We start from the raw sequence: 15,714 nt of genomic DNA, 5'->3' as shown, positions 1-15,714 counted from the left end.
ATTGCCCCCCAGCGCCTCCCCGCCACCCCGCATTCTGGGGCTCGAGCGGCCTCGGCTCTCTAGCAGGTGGTGGGGAAGGTTGAGATGCTCTTTCTACCTAGGACAGTCAATCCTCCTGTTGGCACCAGTAGTCCAAAAATCCAGGCAAACATGTGGTCCTGGATGCTCTTTTTGTGTTTAGTGCCGCCTGGCGGCAAGGCCTGGTCTGGACCTCGGGGCGGGAGAAGTCTAGATGGGAAGCCCAGCTCAGGAAGAAAGAGCAGTGACGGACAGATCTTCCAGCGAAAGGAGGCCTGGGGGGCTTGATGCAGGGTCGTTAGAAAAGGGTCTTCTCTTCATCCATCCTAGCGACGTCCAAAAGAGATCTCCCCCTAGGGAGTTTCAGCATTGGGAAGAACCGTGCTGGGCCAGGCTTACGTGGTCTTTGAAAAGGCTGTTTCGGGCTTAGACTTCACGCCTGACAGTCTATGCCAGGGTGTGCATGTTCTGCCCCTAGGCTGGGAGTCTCTGCCAGGCTTAAGCCTCCGCTGAAAGAAAGCGCAGAGTCAGCCTGGGCTCCTGCGGACGCGCGATGTGCGCCTCAGCACTTTCCGTTGTCACCCCGGCGGACTGGGACCAGATCGGTGGCTCCGCTGCCTATGCAGACCAGGGCTGACCAAAGCCTGCTAGCTGACTCAGCTCGCCCACCGCGACCCGGATCCCACAGGGAGAGGCAGCCAGACGCGGCTATAAAGCGGTGCACACCAGGCTCGCGCGCAGCCTTGTCCATTCTCCGGGCGTGCGTTGCTCACCCATCCCGTGAGTACCTGGGGCTGGGGAAAGGGAGGGAGAAACGAGGGAAAGCCCCTGCCTCCGGCAGTCTGTATCTAGAACCAGGCCGGATCCAGCCCCAGGGTCCGGTACACCTTACCGGGGATGGGCAGGCTTAGGCTAAGTAGAGGGCTCCTGAGAGCTTAGGCAGTGATCCCGCCCTACCTAAACCGCAGCGGCATGAGCAGCGCCCCCGCGCCGGGCCCGGCGCCCGCCTGCCTCACACTCTGGGATGAGGAGGACTTCCAGGGTCGTCGCTGCCGACTGCTGAGCGACTGTTCGAACGTCTGCGAGCGAGGCGCCCTGCGCCGGGTGCGCTCGGTCAAGGTGGAAAACGGCGCGTGAGTGATCCTGCCGCGGCTGCTGAACTAATTCGGGGGGTGTCCAGCTTCTCCCATTTCCACCCCAGCCAAAGTCAGAGCCTAGGACTTCAGCCTCCCACTCCAGGATGCCCATAGACAGATTTATCAACGAGAGAAACCTTGGTCCTCTCCAAAACTCCCAGCCGTCCCCAAGGCAGGCGAGAAACAATCTACTCTACGGGGCAGCCCTGAACCCCTAACACGTTTCTTTGTGAGAAGTCAGGTGGCTTTGTGGAGACAGATCCTTCCTGCCAGCCCCGTCTTAATAGCCTAGAAGCCAGCTTGGGGTCCTGGATGCACCCCTCCGAAGGCACATAAAGCCCTGAAGACAGTCCTTGATCTGGTGATGTTTGCAACCTGAAACATTCCTTCATGAATGGGAGGCCTAAGCCCTTCTAACCCCCTGAAAGCAGTGGGTTTGGGGTTTTCATTCTCTAGAGGGGCTGGGTGTGTCTGGGGAATGGTCTAGAGTTGGAGAAAGAGTTTGGGTCCCTGGGTCTTTCTTTTTTCTTCCTTCCTTCCTTCCTTCCTTCCTTCCTTCCTTCCTTTCTTTTTTTAAATCACAGCAAACAAGGTGATAATGATGGAGAGGGAGACTGGACAGGTGCCTCCCAGCTTCCCTTCTCCTTTTTCAGATGGGTGGCCTTCGAGTACCCCGATTTCCAGGGACAGCAGTTCATTCTAGAGAAGGGAGACTATCCCTGTTGGAGTGCCTGGAGCGGGAGCAGCAGCCACCACAGCAACCAACTGCTGTCCTTCAGGCCAGTGCTCTGTGCGGTGAGCATGGCCCACTTCCCCTCCTTTCCCTAGCTGCAGGCCCCAGCAAAAGTGTGGTGCCTTGGAAAACCTAATAACCCTGAGCAGGATGTTCTTGGGGGCGGAGGGGAGGTGGTTATGGCATTACACCAGAACCAAAAACAAATTGGGGCTATGGGCACAGGCTTGGATCAGCACCACGGACAGCATCAAAGACCAGCCAATTCTGAGCCAGTCTGTTCTCAATTCACCACAGGTGTGAGGAACCTTTGTCATCACACAGTCCCAGGAGGCTAAGATGGCTGCTGTTAGCCTCACACACAGTCTTAGAAATGAGGCATAATGTGACTTAACAGGGTCAAACGTGTTAACATGCAGATGACGTTAGAATTCAGTCCAGGGACCAGGCTGGGAACAGGGTCAGTGTTAGCGTGTCTGTGAGTGTTGGAGGTGTGTGTGTGTGTGTGTGTGTGTGTGTGTGTGTGTGTGTGTGTGTGTGTGTGTGTGTGTGTGTGTGTGTAATAATGAGTCAAATGTCCCAGAGAGGAGGTCCTCACTATTCATTCATGCTCACTTAGGTATTGGTGAGTCCTGAGGCTGGTGATAAAGGTTAGTGGGCTCAGTCCAGTCCAATTTATCTGTTCCCAGAGGCTTTGAGGGACTATAACCCTGCAGGATGAAGACCCTTGTGCTAGGGAGGCCGAATGCAACCAACCCCACCATGCCCACCTGTCTGTTCTGACTGTTCCATCCAGTACCCCTTAGCTGGGTCCCCATCTGAGGGGGCAGTGATGGGAAGTTAAGCAACGAGTTGGGTGGTCAGTGAGACTCTCACAGAAATATCCTGTTTAAGGGGCCAGACTTTGTCTCAGAGACTGTGATTCCCTCCTAAAAAGTAGGGCCAGGGTGAGAGTGATACATGCCTATCATTCCAGCTTCTTTGGAGGCTGAGACAGTAGGATCACAAATTGAAGGCTAACCTAGCATTCTCAACTGGGTTTGATCCCCATTACCACAAATAAAACAAAAAAGTTCCTGTCACTGAAGTCCCTTCAGCATTGAGCTCAAAGAATCCCTGGGAATTGCCTAGTTTTTGCAAACAACTCAAAGTCTTGGCAGGGCCCAGATGGAGACTCTGAGCATCCCAGCTGTCCAGACTTACTAGGAGCTGATAGGGTAAGCTCCTGAAATGCCTAAGAGGCTGCATGATATGTACTGAGCAGCAACTGGGTGGCTAGGGTTAAGGTTATATCCATGAAAGCCCCTTTGGAGAGCCTAACATCTCTGTAACCCCTATTTCTGTGCCTCAGAACCACGGCGACAGCCGTGTGACACTGTTTGAAGGGGAAAACTTCCAAGGCTGCAAGTTTGAACTCAGTGATGACTACCCATCACTACCTTCCATGGGCTGGACCAGCAAAGATGTGGGTTCCCTCAAAGTCAGCTCTGGAGCGTGAGTCCTGGGGCTGGACCAGGGAAGATGGGGGAGAGTGAGAAGCTCATGCACACAAAAGAAAAGACGAGGGATGATGGGAGCTAGAGGTGAACAGAGATGGGAGGAGTAAGAAGATGAAAGAGTGGGAAGAGGTAACACAGACCAGGAGCCACGGGAGTGTGTGGGAAGGGGGGGGGGCGAGAACTTGGGTGGATGGGGAGCCAGGCTAAGACAGATCACAAGAAGACCCAGAGCAAAAGGTAGAGCTAGAACAGTGGTTTCAGAGCTGGCTGCTGGTAGCTGGGACGGGGGACTATTGAGGGACCACACAGGTGGCAGTGATGCAATGCTCTCTCACTATGGCTTTCTTCACTATCCTAGGTGGGTGGCCTACCAGTACCCCGGCTACCGAGGCTACCAGTACATTTTAGAGCGGGACCGGCACAGTGGAGAGTTCCGTACCTACAGTGACTTTGGCACACAGGCCCATACTGGACAGCTGCAGTCCATTCGAAGAGTCCAGCACTAGGCTTCACATTCCCAGTCATCATCACCCCTAAGAGTCTCAATAAAAGCTCTTGAATCTACCTGCCCCTTTGTCTCTTGGACTCCCTCCTGTGGTGTGTGTGTGTGTGTGTGTGTGTGTGTGTGTGTGTGTGTGTGAGAGAGAGAGAGAGAGAGAGAGAGAGAGAGAGAGAGAGAAAGAGAGAGAGAGAGATGGAACCTAGAGCTTTATGCATCTGTACATTCAAGGCAAGTAATCTCCATTCTTCTTTTGGGTTGTTTGTTTGTTTGTTTGCTTGCTTGTTTGTTTTTTGAGACAGGGTTTCTCTGTGTAACAGCCTTGGTTGTCCTGGATCTCGCTCTATGTAGCCCAGGTTGGCCTTGATCTCACAGAGATCCACCTGCCTCTGCTTCCCGAGTGCTGGGACTAAAGGTGTATGCTTCCACCTCCATTCTTATCTTTCTGAGGATTGTTTTTTCCTTCCAATAAGGCCCCAGAACCTTTACCTATCAAGCATGACCTAACTTGGATGAGCATGGGTATGCTCATCGGGAGCCAAAGAGGAACAGCCAGCAAGAGCTGTAGGATCCAATAAGATGCAGCCAGTTCCAGATCTAGCCTTGGGAAAAGCCCACCCTCATAGGTCAAAGTATTAAAAGTCCAGATGGCGCCTTTGCCATTCTCTAGATGGATCAACAATCCTACCTTGAAGTAGGATCCACAGCTGAACTTCAACCACCACACACTCCCTGGGTCAGGAAGCACCCTGCAGAGTATTGTGGGTCATATGCAAAAGCTCTTCTTGGTTCCGCACCCCCACCCCGGGCCATCTTCAGTCTGTGTCTTCACCTTGGCTTCCATCCAGCCATGGAAACCTGCCAGTGTCTTTCAATAGTCCCCTTCCTTTTGTTCCCAGGAGAAGCATTAATAGGAGGTCCCACTGCCCACTGTGTCCTTCTACAGGGGAGGCTCTATCCCTCCGAGCCCAGCCCCAAGACTCTAACAGCAATCATTTGTACCTCCTATGACATTAAATTTCATCTGCCTGTAAACTGAAGCCTCGTGTGTGTCCAGGAGTTGTTGTGAGGATTTAATAAGAACACCCTAAGGGTATGTGGAATGTTGTAGAAAAGCACTGGAATATTGGATGTAGGAACCCCCCCCCACCTGCCCTGTCATGGGTCTCAGAACCAAGGATCAGAGCTTTCAGTACGTATGAATTCTGAATGGGCATTAGAGTCCATGGCTCCTGTTGCATCTGATCCTCCAAATAGCCTCCACTCTTCATCTATCTCAGTAACAAAGAAATTTGGGCTTGAAGAGGTTACCTGCCCAATCAGTGACTAAGCCACAAGTTCAAAACAGGGCCCCCAGATGCCAAGTCCAGGTTCAATTAAGGCTAAATTGAGCTGTGGATAAAACCTCAGGCTTCAATAAAGCCTGAAACATATGTGGGGTTCCTGACTGGTAGTATTAACAAAGCTAAATGCATACAACTTGGCCCTTAAGCACTTACCATGTGCTATCTTATGAAAAGCTCACACCACACAGATGTGTAAATTTTTCAATCTTAAGACAATGAGACTATGTACAATTCAAATGAGATTTAACTTCCACAATGTCACACAAGTAGAAAATAGACAAGATACCAGAACCCAGGCCATCTTGGCTTTAGAGCCCATCTCCTCACCTGTTACCAAAAGTAGGGTGTGCGTGTGTGTGTGTGTGTGTGTGTGTGTGTGTGTGTGAGAGAGAGAGAGAGAGAGAGAGAGAGAGAGAGAGAGAGAGAACCCTGGTACCTTCTCTTGGATGAGAGATCCTCCTGCTAAGAGCATCTGTGGTCACTTGGGAAGCATCAAGAAGATACCTCTAGGACCTACCAGAGGGACCCTGGATAGTTTGCTGAGGGTCTTGGGTTAATTTGACCCAGCTTTTGCCAGCATGGATGTTTTTAGGTTCTCCTGGATCCAGGAGTCACATTCTGCTTCCCACATCTATCATCCCCTGGCAGCTTTTAAGGAGAGGTTGAAGTAATCATATCTGAGAGTTTTAATCTCTGGTCCAACCATTCTGGACAGGCTGGTGGTCTGTAGACTCAGGAAGAACCATGACAGCTTGGCAGGGAGACAATGGAAGAGAAGCTCTCATTGACCACTAATATCTGTCATCAGGAGGAGATGGAGAAAGTGGGGTGGGGAGACTTCCCTACACACACACACACACACACACACACACACACACACACACACACAATTTTTTTCTTTTAATTTCTTCAGCACCCAAGTTCTGTTAGGCTGAGCACAAAGCCTGAGCTGTTGATACTTGCCCAGCAGATAGCTAGTGTGTATGGGACACACACACACACACACACACACACACACACACACACACACACCTACCTCTTCTCCCTTCTGCCTCAGCCTCCTGCTGACAGTAGAAAGTGGATGAACCTCCCAGCTCTTCCTGGTTTTACCTTTTTGCTATTGCCATCTGTCAGTAGTGGTTGGAAGGAGCAATAAGAGGGTGCAGGAGGAGGACTGAGCTGCAGCACCCTGAGGTCCTTTCCTGGGGTGTCCTAAGCTTGTTCCCCCACACACCCCAACCTCTGCCTTTGTCCCCACTAGACTCCGTGTCTGCATCCTCAAGTCTCCATCCCTGTCTCGATAGGATTCTGTTGACTGCCTCCTACAATCCTCTTCACCTTTGCACCTTTGACTAGCAAGGAGGAACTCTCCTGTGATTGACAGCAAGCGAGGATGCACAGGGTCCCTGCAGAACCCGAGCAGGATTTTTGCACAGTCCTCATATACACACCCTAGGGACAAGGACCCTGCAGGAGGCCTGCCCATTTCCAGCTCTCCTAGCTGCTGTGTTTAAGTGTGAGGATGACCCAGAGGACAGCAAGTCTGACAGCAGCTACCCCCTGTCATATGTGTCGAATATCACATAGCCAAGTGTCTGCAGAAAAGGCTTTCCTAACCCAGGGTCCCAACTTCCAGTTTCAGGGCTGGGAAGTCTCACAGGTTCCCAGGCACCCTCGTCTTCTTGGAAGCCACATCACGCACTAGGAAAGGCACAGGGACAGGCTCTATTATGATCCCTATCACCCAGAGGTGTAGTCCAGTCATGACCAGCATGGGAGTGTTTGTGAGAGTGGGCAAGGGTAGCGGAGATATAGTTGCTGTAAGAAGTGGGGAAAATAATAGGAATCTACAGGGGCCGGGGAAGCAGCTTATATCCATCCATTCTGTCCCGGGCTAGACAAGAGGGTCCAACGGGCTACCATTTTACAGGAACTGAGCAGATGAAAAGAGGAAAGAGAGGAGTAAAACATAGCAGGCACAGGGCAGCACGGAGACCTATGAAGAAGGAGGAGAAACGACCAACTCAGAAGTTGCTAGGGGAGATGCCCTGAGGCCCGGGGCCAGGCGAAAGACAGGAAACCAGTGAAAGCATAGGGGAGACGGAGAAGGAGATCGGGTCTCTAGGGACCAGCAGAGAGTAGGAGAAAGGAGGGAGAAGGCAAGGGGGTGGGCAAAGATAAAGGGAGCTCGGGCAGCGCGGCCGGGAGCGCAGCGACAGGCGAGAGGGAGGGAAGCGGAAATTTAAAAGTGAAGATGCAGATAACGCAGCCTGGAGACGGGGACCCGGGTAGGGGGAGGAAAGGGGCGGAGAGTAAGCCGTGAGAGAAGGGAGGGAGAGGGTTGGGGGGAAAAAGGCTCTGGGGAGGGGACCTGAGGCCGTGGCCTCAGAGGTCCGTAGTGGGGCTAGCATTCCCGCCCGGTCGATGTTTTCAGAGAGTCGGGGTGGCTGAAAAGGAACCGCGCTCCTGGCCCCCGTGTGAGCGCGGAGCCGGGGACCCATCCCCCGCGTGTCTCCCGGGCTGCGGGGCGCAGGGGGCTGCCGGGTGCGCTTGGCTGAGGCGCAGCGGCGTTGGAGACTTTATTGCGATGGGAAGATAAGAGGGGCGGGGGCGGGGTCTGGGGGGCCGAGGCGGCTGCACTTTAATTAAAACGGAAATTGCGGCCCCTGCCCGCGCGGGGCCGGAGGGCTGCAAGCGGCCCTGTAGCTAGGAGCATCGCTCCAGGACCCCCTCCCTCCTCGCCACACCCTGGCTGCCCGCTCCCGCCAGGCCTTGCCGGACCCGGTGGCGTCTACTCTTCCCCGTCACCCATCGCCTCGGGCGGGGATCGGCACCCTAAGCGCAAAGCTGACGTGCCCCCCCCCGTACCGCCCCCCCATCTCCCACCGCCCAGTCCCCGGCAGCGATGAGACAGAGCGGCGCCTCCCAGCCCCTGCTGATCAACATGTACCTGCCAGGTACCAGGGACCAGCTGTGGGCTGGAGGCACCAAGACCCTGGGCGGGAAGTCTAGGCAAGGGGCAAGTTCGGAGGATCAAAGGAAGGGAATGCTTCCAGAGGGTAGCTTTGTGGGTGTGTGAAAGGGACTAATGGTTGCAATCTGGGGCGCTCAGGGAACCTGCAAGGTAGACAGAGAGCTCTGAGGTTTCAGTGTGGGTCTACTAGATAGGACTTGCAGATTCGGGATCCTAAGAGGCTGGAAGAAGGGGTCTTTGGCGTGATGGTCTCAGGGTTCCCGCTTTGCCTGAAAGCTGTGATCCGCTGGGCGTCGCCCCTGCGCCCTCAAGGGTCCTCACCTTCGTCCTTCGAGAGTGTTCACACCGGTCGACCCCTCCAAGCGCCCTCTTCCTCTTTACGAGGGGCTCCGCTAGCTCAGACTCGGCTGGCGCAATCCCCTCTGGGTTTTATAAGGCTCCAGCCGGCCCCTTTGGAAAGCGGATTTCCTTTTTCCTGGACGCGTTTCCTGACTTGGGCGCTACGGAGGGGCTCTGCGCCGCACACGTCGTCGCAGCCTAGCTTGGGGAGGAGGAGCTGGGTGGCCCGGACCCCTAGAACACTGCAGCCCGGGGCCCTTTGGGTCAAACCCGCAACTTCCGCCTAGGTCTGCTTGACTGTTTTCTTCTGCGCCGCAGATCCCGTCGGAGATGGTCTTTTTAAGGAAGGGAAGAGCCCGAGCTGGGGGCCGCTGAGCCCCGCGGTACAGAAAGGTGAGCCGAATGGTACCCTGGGCTGATGGAGACGATGGTAGTAGATGCGTGCAGGGGTACTAACCCAATGAGAAGGATACCCCAGCCACTAGACAGAGGGGGCAGAGAGGTGAGCACCCCACGTTATGGACAATTATAAGGCCGTGGGCAGATTGAGCAGAGGCCTTGGGAAGACATTGATTTGGTCTTTCGTGCATTTTCTGAGTCCTCTCGCTAGGTTTTCGGGACAGGTCAGACGAAGAGGACCTTGGCCTCCAGACCTTTTTCTGTCAAGGGTCGTTTTTCCAAGCTTTCAAGGGCTGGCTGCTGTGGCGATAAGCATCCTTTTTGTGTCGGTTGTCTGTGGACCAAAGTCGTAGTACTTGCTGGCGGACGTGGGGTGGGGGCCATAACTGCTCTGCAGCCACCCTAGGCTACCCAGGCGCCTAAATCCCTAGCAGGCACTTCCCGCTACCCCTGCCTAACTTTCAGACTCTGCCAGCCACGCCAGCCCTGGCGTTGCGTTTGATACCTAGGTTTGCTGAGGGCAGGCAACTGGCCTGTGAGCCAATCACCCTGCTGATGGCTGGCATTTCAACTCTTTCCCACATAGTTCCTGTCACAGCCAGTGCCTTAATCTCACAAGAAGCCCCAAAAAGATAAGACTGGCAACTGCTTCTCTTTTCCGAAGGAAGGGGAGGTAGCACCCAGCAGGAATGAGGGCCAAGTCTCTGTTGTTCTCACTTGGTTCTGTGTGCACCCTTCAGAACAAAGCTTCCCATTCCATCCTTCTGCTCTAAAACTAAGCCCTGACTTCCGGGAAGCAACCAGCTCTTCACTGATCTGGCTTAGAGGAACTGGGGTTGAAACTGTGGAAGAAAAGAAGCTTTGGGGTTCTGAGTGAGCCGCACTGGAAAGGGAGGCGAGACTCACCAGACTCCACCGAGGCAAACCCCTTTTCATTCTAAAAAGGAATGGAGGGCAGTTTGCTGAGATTTTTGTCGCTTAAGGCTTCAAAGCCGGAGAGTGTGGGTTCTGGGCCACTCACCACCAGCATATCCAGGGAGAACCTCCTTGTCACTCTCAGCAACCCCGAGACCTGTACGAAGACCATTCAGGATTCGTGCATAATCCTTTTGTAACCCTACCTCTTTCCTCAGAGTTGCCCACCAGCCCCATCAGCACACACACACACACACACACACACACACACACACACACACACACACATTTTCCCCAGCATCACAGAGGTCAGTGACCCGAAGGTGGTAAGGATGGAAAGCCTCTGAGAATCGGTCTCTCTTCTCAATACACAGGGCCTCTATTCTTGTCATGGTGCTTCTTCAAGCCAGGCCTGTTTTACTGTATGCCTTTGGGCGGTAGGGACTGTCTGGTGCTTGTGCGGATGGGGGCAGGAATCACCATCTATGTGCATGCCCTTTCGGCCTGGATCTCTGGACAGGCCCTCACCTGCTTCAACATGCTGCAGCAGGCTGTCATGCACCGCTATGCAGTCTCTGTCCTAAATAAGGAAGGCTGGCCCAGGAGGATGAGATTTTGATGCCTGGCCCTTACCCAGGACAAGCCTAGAGCTATGTATGATTCACCATTGCTTCTCCAGGAGGGAGACAATGCTTCTCCACACCCAACCAAGCCCCAAACAATGTGCCCTAGCTCCTCCGAAATGAAAGACGGTTCCATTGTGTTCCGCTGGTCTACACTAGTGGACCAGCTGCCTCCTGCTGCTCACCGGGGTGCTCAGTCGGAAGTGCCCTTGTCTGCTCCGATTGGGGATTGCCAGTGGGGTTTGGGTTGTTTTCTGACTTCGCTCCCACTGCCCTGTCCGTGGCTGAACGCTCCCCTTCCCCCACAGGCAGCGGGCAGATCCAGTTGTGGCAATTTCTACTGGAGCTGCTGGCCGACCGCGCAAACGCCGGCTGCATCGCGTGGGAGGGCGGCCATGGCGAGTTCAAGCTCACCGACCCGGACGAGGTGGCGCGGCGCTGGGGCGAGCGCAAGAGCAAGCCCAACATGAACTACGACAAGCTGAGCCGCGCGCTGCGCTACTACTACGACAAAAACATCATGAGCAAGGTGCACGGCAAGCGCTACGCCTACCGCTTTGACTTCCAGGGCCTGGCGCAGGCTTGCCAGCCACCGCCCGCGCACGCCCACGCCGCGGCCGCCGCCGCTGCAGCCGCCGCCGCGGCCCAGGACGGAGCACTCTACAAGCTCCCGGCCGGCCTGGCCCCGCTGCCCTTCCCCGGCCTCTCCAAACTCAACCTTATGGCAGCCTCGGCCGGCGTCTCGCCGGCTGGCTTCTCCTACTGGCCCGGCCCCAACGCCACCGCCGCAGCCACCGCAGCACTGTACCCCACCCCGGGCTTGCAGCCCCCGCCGGGGCCCTTCGGCGCCGTGGCCGCCGCCTCGCACTTGGGGGGTCATTATCACTAGACGGGGCGGCCTGGTGCTGCGGGGCCTCTCCCAGACGTCCAGTGGCCAATCCCACCCTCATCCCGGGAGGAGGATTTTTTTTCCCCACCACGACGATCCTTTATCACTGATTTCATTGCAGCGGTAGCGCCCATCCCAGGGAAGAAAAAGATTGGAAGCTTCGGAGGTCTTCCTAGATTACTAGGCTTCCAGCCCCCTCCCCCTGTTATTTCCACCCCACGAGGGGCGAATGTGCCCCCACTTTAATTTTCTCTTTCAAGTCTCCAGGTTCTGGAACTCTCGTGGTGTCCTCTTCTCACCTGCACCCCTGGCTCCTTCTTTATGAACCCCGTTTTTCTAGTTTCTTTCCTCACTTTTTTTTTCTTTCTCCCGCGACCGACCTGCTTGCTCCAAACCCTAATACCTCGAGGCTTCTCACACTCCTCCTTCCCGGGACCCGAGAAGGCTTGCTAAACATCTCTGTCGTGCCCCATCCCCACCCCGACACTCTGACTTCCTTCTCTCCTATTCCCACACCCTGGCTCAAGGACCCAGCGTGTACCTAACCCTTTCAGCCCCATTAAAGCTCCCAAGCTCCCTAACGCCTCCTCTCTGTTCCTTGCTGCACCAGGGCCCTTTTCGGGGAGGCCAAGGAGGTAAACGCTCAGCGTAAGCAGAGCAAAAGGCCTCCGGAGAGTGAGAGCAAGCAGGCCTGGGTGGGAGTGAGGAGGAGCCGGTGGGTGGGATCCTGAGACGGTGCGTCTCTCACCCTCACCCCATCCCATCCCAACTTCCACCCCATTCCACTTTACTCCACCCCACCTATCTTTCTGCCATCCCCTCCCCTCATCTCAACTAGCAACCCACGTCCTTTCCTTCATTCTATCCCAACCTTCCATCAGCCACTCCATTTTACCCTAATTTAACACCTTTCCCCGCCTACTTCATCCTCTTGTCTTAATACCTTCCCTCACTTTCCTTCCCAAACCCCCTGCTGCTGTTCCCAGCAGCTTTGGCTCCCACCCTGCCCCTTAGATGCTTCTGCTCTTTGAAAGGATTTCTCAGTGTCTTGGCGACTGGTCGACTCTTTTCCCGCAAGTGGTGCGCGCCCTCTGCTGGTCAGAGAGGGTAGGCCGGGCTACAGCTAAGTCTAGGGACTATTTGGTGGACAATCAGGTGCTTCACCCACCAGCGACAAGAGCACCAGGTTGCTTCCACATTCCCTTTAGCCTTCAGAGTGAGGGGCATAAGGAAGAACACAGACTTTTTACCCTGGATCCCGCCTTGGGAAGTCTGAGAAGTGGGTCGGGTGGATCTTTCTTACGTTGCCGCACTCACCATCCAAGAGGCACTTGTAACCCTTATCTCTGTTCTTTCCTTTTCCAAACCTGTGGTCTGGGAAGCGACCTTAGATGTATTCCCTCAAAAGAAAACAGCCCTAGCCAGGCTTCTAAGCTGAGACCCCTGTCCTCCCTTTCCCAGGGCCCAGGTATTACTTTTCACAAGGATAGCTGTATCTCTTTCCAAGGGTTTTCTTCATTTGAGGGAGAATGCTTTGGGTGCCTTGGGCTGTATCAGGCAGGCAGGCAGGCAGGCAGGCAGGCAGGCAGGCAGGTAGGTTTCTCCGTGTCCTGTGTGCGGAAAGGGTAAAAGAAGGTGGAACACTGGGTAGAGTTTGGGGTGAGTATCAGTGAACATCCCCACCTTCCAGATGGACCATGCAAGCCCACTTCAGAAGGGAGTCATCATTCACTTCCTTACTCCCCACCCCCTTTCTAAATAACACATACTTACGACAGGGAATCCAGTCAGGCACGGTGGCACATGCCTGTAATCCCAGCACTGAGGACTAAGAAGCAGAAGGAACCAGAGTTTGAGGTCAGCCTGAACTAAAAGCAAGACCTTGTCTCAAGAAACAAAACAAAGAAAAACCTTGAAAACACACACATACACACACAAAAGGCATCCATTAAATAATGGTTGGATAAAAAGTGTAATGAGGCACAGGTCTGTATCCTCACAGAGACCACTGGGTCCCTCGGTCTAAGGGCCTTCCTTTTCTCTATGCCTTTTATTTGTATTTTGTCATTGTGTGTGTGTGTGTTTTGTTTTGTTTTGACAGGGTTTCTCTGTTTAGCCTGGGCTGTCCTAGAACTTGCTCTGTAGACCAGGCTGGATCACAGAGATCAACCTGTCTCTGCCTTCCTTCCGAGTGCTGGGATTAAGGATGCATGCCACCACTGCCTGGTTCTCTTAGCCATTTTTTAAAAAGTTTTTTTTTTTTAATTTTAGTTTATGTGTATAAGTGCTTTGCCTTCATGTGTGCATGTGCACCACACTAGGGCCTGGTGCCTGCCAAGGTCAGAAGAGGGTGCTGGATTCCCCTGGAGCTAGAGCTCCAGATGATTATGAAGTCCCATGTGGATGCTAGGAACTGAACGCTGGTCCTCTTCAAGAACAAGAACTGCTGAGCCATCTCTTCAACTCCTATCTACAACATTTAAAATCTCAGGATACTCTGCTTTTGCTGCCTACCATTCCAGCATAGGCACGCTCCATGTCATGTCCTATAGAGCTCCTGAGATAGAACGAACTCAGATAGTCCAGTACATGATCGAGGGGAAGTCTGGCCTGCTAGGGGTTCAAGACTTACAGAGGGCATTGAAGGGCCCCAGCATGCTTAACAGCCCTGTTTGCAGGGATGAAGCCCACCAGAAGAGACCAAGACAGGGTCGAAATATCTGGGCTGCCTGTCCTTAGATCTTTATCTGAAACAACAGGAAACAGAAAACCATGGCAAGGTTGGGATTAGCAGGGGCTGTGTACAAAATAGAGTTGTCTTAGGAAACACAGTGAAATGCAGAAAAACTGGGATTTGGGGATTGATGGGGATATGGCATTTAGGGTGAAGGGAGGTATCCCACCTTCTGGAGCAGTGCCCCCACCTCACCCTGGGAATGAAGTGCTAGGTGTAAGCACGCTGGGGAGAAGGACAAAGGGGAGCCACGTCGTGTAGTAGGCAAGGAAGTGAGGAGGAAAGCTCTGGAGAGACGGTAGCACCACTGTAGTCTGGGGATCACCTGGGGGAAAGGGTGTGAGGACTGTCCTCACTTATCCAGAGAACAGTCCTGAGGGAGCAGACCTGCACTCGTGAGAGAGGGCGGCGCTGGGCACGTGCCTGGAAACCACAGTAAAACTGATGGTACTTTGAGCTGAGGAAGAACCCCAGGCACAGCACGTGCCAGATCCTTTTGGGAACAGTCGAAAGTGGAGACGGGTGGACTGGGTGACTTCTCTAACCTCGAGCTCCTTGAGGCCCTGTAAGCAGATGAAGAAGGGATTTCAGTCAGTGTGGAAGAGCTGGGAGACATTCAGTTAATGGGTCTCACTTGTGAAATCCCATCCTTCCTTCCTTCCTTCCTTCCTTCCTTCCTTCCTTCCTTCCTTCCTTTCTCTCCTTCCTTCCTTCCTTTCTCTCCTTCCTTCCTTTCTTTTCTTTCTTTCTTTTTTTTTTTTTTTTTTTTTTTTTTGTTAAGATGGGGTTTCTCTGCATAGCCATGGCCATCCTCAAACCCACTCTGTAGCCCAGGCTGGCCTTGAACTCACAGAGATCCACCTGCCTCTGCCTCCTGAGTACTGGGATCAAAGGCGTGTGCCACCACTGTCCAGCCTGAAATCCCATTCTTATGTCCACCCAACTCTGTTCTTTTCTGTTCCTGTAGCTGTCTGGGAAGCTGATACAGAACTGGGATCAAAAACCCGTGTTCCAGTCACAGCTTGTCAATGAACCTGCTGTGTGAATGTCAGATAATCACAATTCTTTTCTGGATTTCCATTCTCACCTTATGAAACTTGTGAGACTAAACCTTGGATTTGCAAACTGTTCTGTGGAACCTCAGGGGTCACATGGATTCTTTCCAGAAAGCATTTGTTCAAGGTGATCACAAGGTCAAAGCCAGCCTCAGCATCCTACAGGTGTACATCACTTCCCTACCTTCTCAGTCCCGGTAGCTCCCTGGCTGCTGTGATATACGAGTCCTGAGGTCACTATTCTACTCAAGCCCCGAGGAAGACATTGTCTTGTGGTACCGGAAGTTGAACCCAGGGCTCCCAGAATGCTAGGCAAGTCCTCTACCACATTCTCAGTCCCAAGAAGATACACCCTAACCACATCCAGCTTCCTGATAGTCCAGGAGAACAATAATAAACGAAACCCCACCTTGTTAAGCGACCTGGCCAAAGCTCAGGGGCTTGTCTGGGACCTGTGCTATCTGGTTCCCCTGCCAGGCCATTTCTCATTCCTCCGATGACTTCTTCCTCAATCCTGGACACCCTCGATGGCCTCGCTTCAGATTCACGCCCGTG

At 53.7% G+C, this 15,714-nt stretch overlaps 2 protein-coding genes across 2 annotated transcripts; both read left to right on the top strand.

Annotated features, from left to right (window-relative positions):
- The first annotated feature begins 707 nt into the window (after positions 1-707).
- On the top strand, positions 708-3,950 carry Cryba2 (crystallin beta A2). The gene is made up of 5 exons (XM_036172721.1): positions 708-798; positions 987-1,151; positions 1,808-1,949; positions 3,239-3,381; positions 3,745-3,950. Exons 2-5 carry the CDS (start codon positions 991-993, stop codon positions 3,890-3,892), a joined length of 594 nt encoding a protein of 197 aa, XP_036028614.1. The 5' UTR covers positions 708-798; positions 987-990; the 3' UTR covers positions 3,893-3,950.
- A 3,992-nt stretch (positions 3,951-7,942) lies between these two features.
- Fev (FEV transcription factor, ETS family member) lies at positions 7,943-11,947 on the top strand. The gene is made up of 3 exons (XM_036173760.1): positions 7,943-8,188; positions 8,863-8,937; positions 10,790-11,947. The coding sequence occupies exons 1-3, from the start codon at positions 8,137-8,139 to the stop codon at positions 11,368-11,370; spliced, it is 708 nt and encodes a 235-aa protein (XP_036029653.1). The 5' UTR covers positions 7,943-8,136; the 3' UTR covers positions 11,371-11,947.
- Positions 11,948-15,714: the final 3,767 nt, after the last annotated feature.

This window comes from Onychomys torridus, chromosome 23 (genome assembly GCF_903995425.1).
Source record: "Onychomys torridus chromosome 23, mOncTor1.1, whole genome shotgun sequence".
Classification (NCBI taxonomy): Eukaryota; Metazoa; Chordata; class Mammalia; order Rodentia; family Cricetidae; genus Onychomys; species Onychomys torridus.
This window is presented reverse-complemented; position numbering and strand designations above follow the sequence as displayed.

Bases quoted from the DNA above. Each gene is read 5' to 3' on its own strand.
- Cryba2 (XM_036172721.1), top strand. From the start codon at position 991: ATGAGCAGCGCCCCCGCGCCGGGCCCGGCGCCCGCCTGCCTCACACTC. The intron at 1,152-1,807 runs GTGAGTGATCCT...CTCCTTTTTCAG, and splicing joins GTCAAGGTGGAAAACGGCGC to ATGGGTGGCCTTCGAGTACC. The intron at 3,382-3,744 runs GTGAGTCCTGGG...TCACTATCCTAG, and splicing joins CTCAAAGTCAGCTCTGGAGC to GTGGGTGGCCTACCAGTACC.
- Fev (XM_036173760.1), top strand. From the start codon at position 8,137: ATGAGACAGAGCGGCGCCTCCCAGCCCCTGCTGATCAACATGTACCTG. The intron at 8,189-8,862 runs GTACCAGGGACC...TCTGCGCCGCAG, and splicing joins GATCAACATGTACCTGCCAG to ATCCCGTCGGAGATGGTCTT. The intron at 8,938-10,789 runs GTGAGCCGAATG...CTTCCCCCACAG, and splicing joins GAGCCCCGCGGTACAGAAAG to GCAGCGGGCAGATCCAGTTG.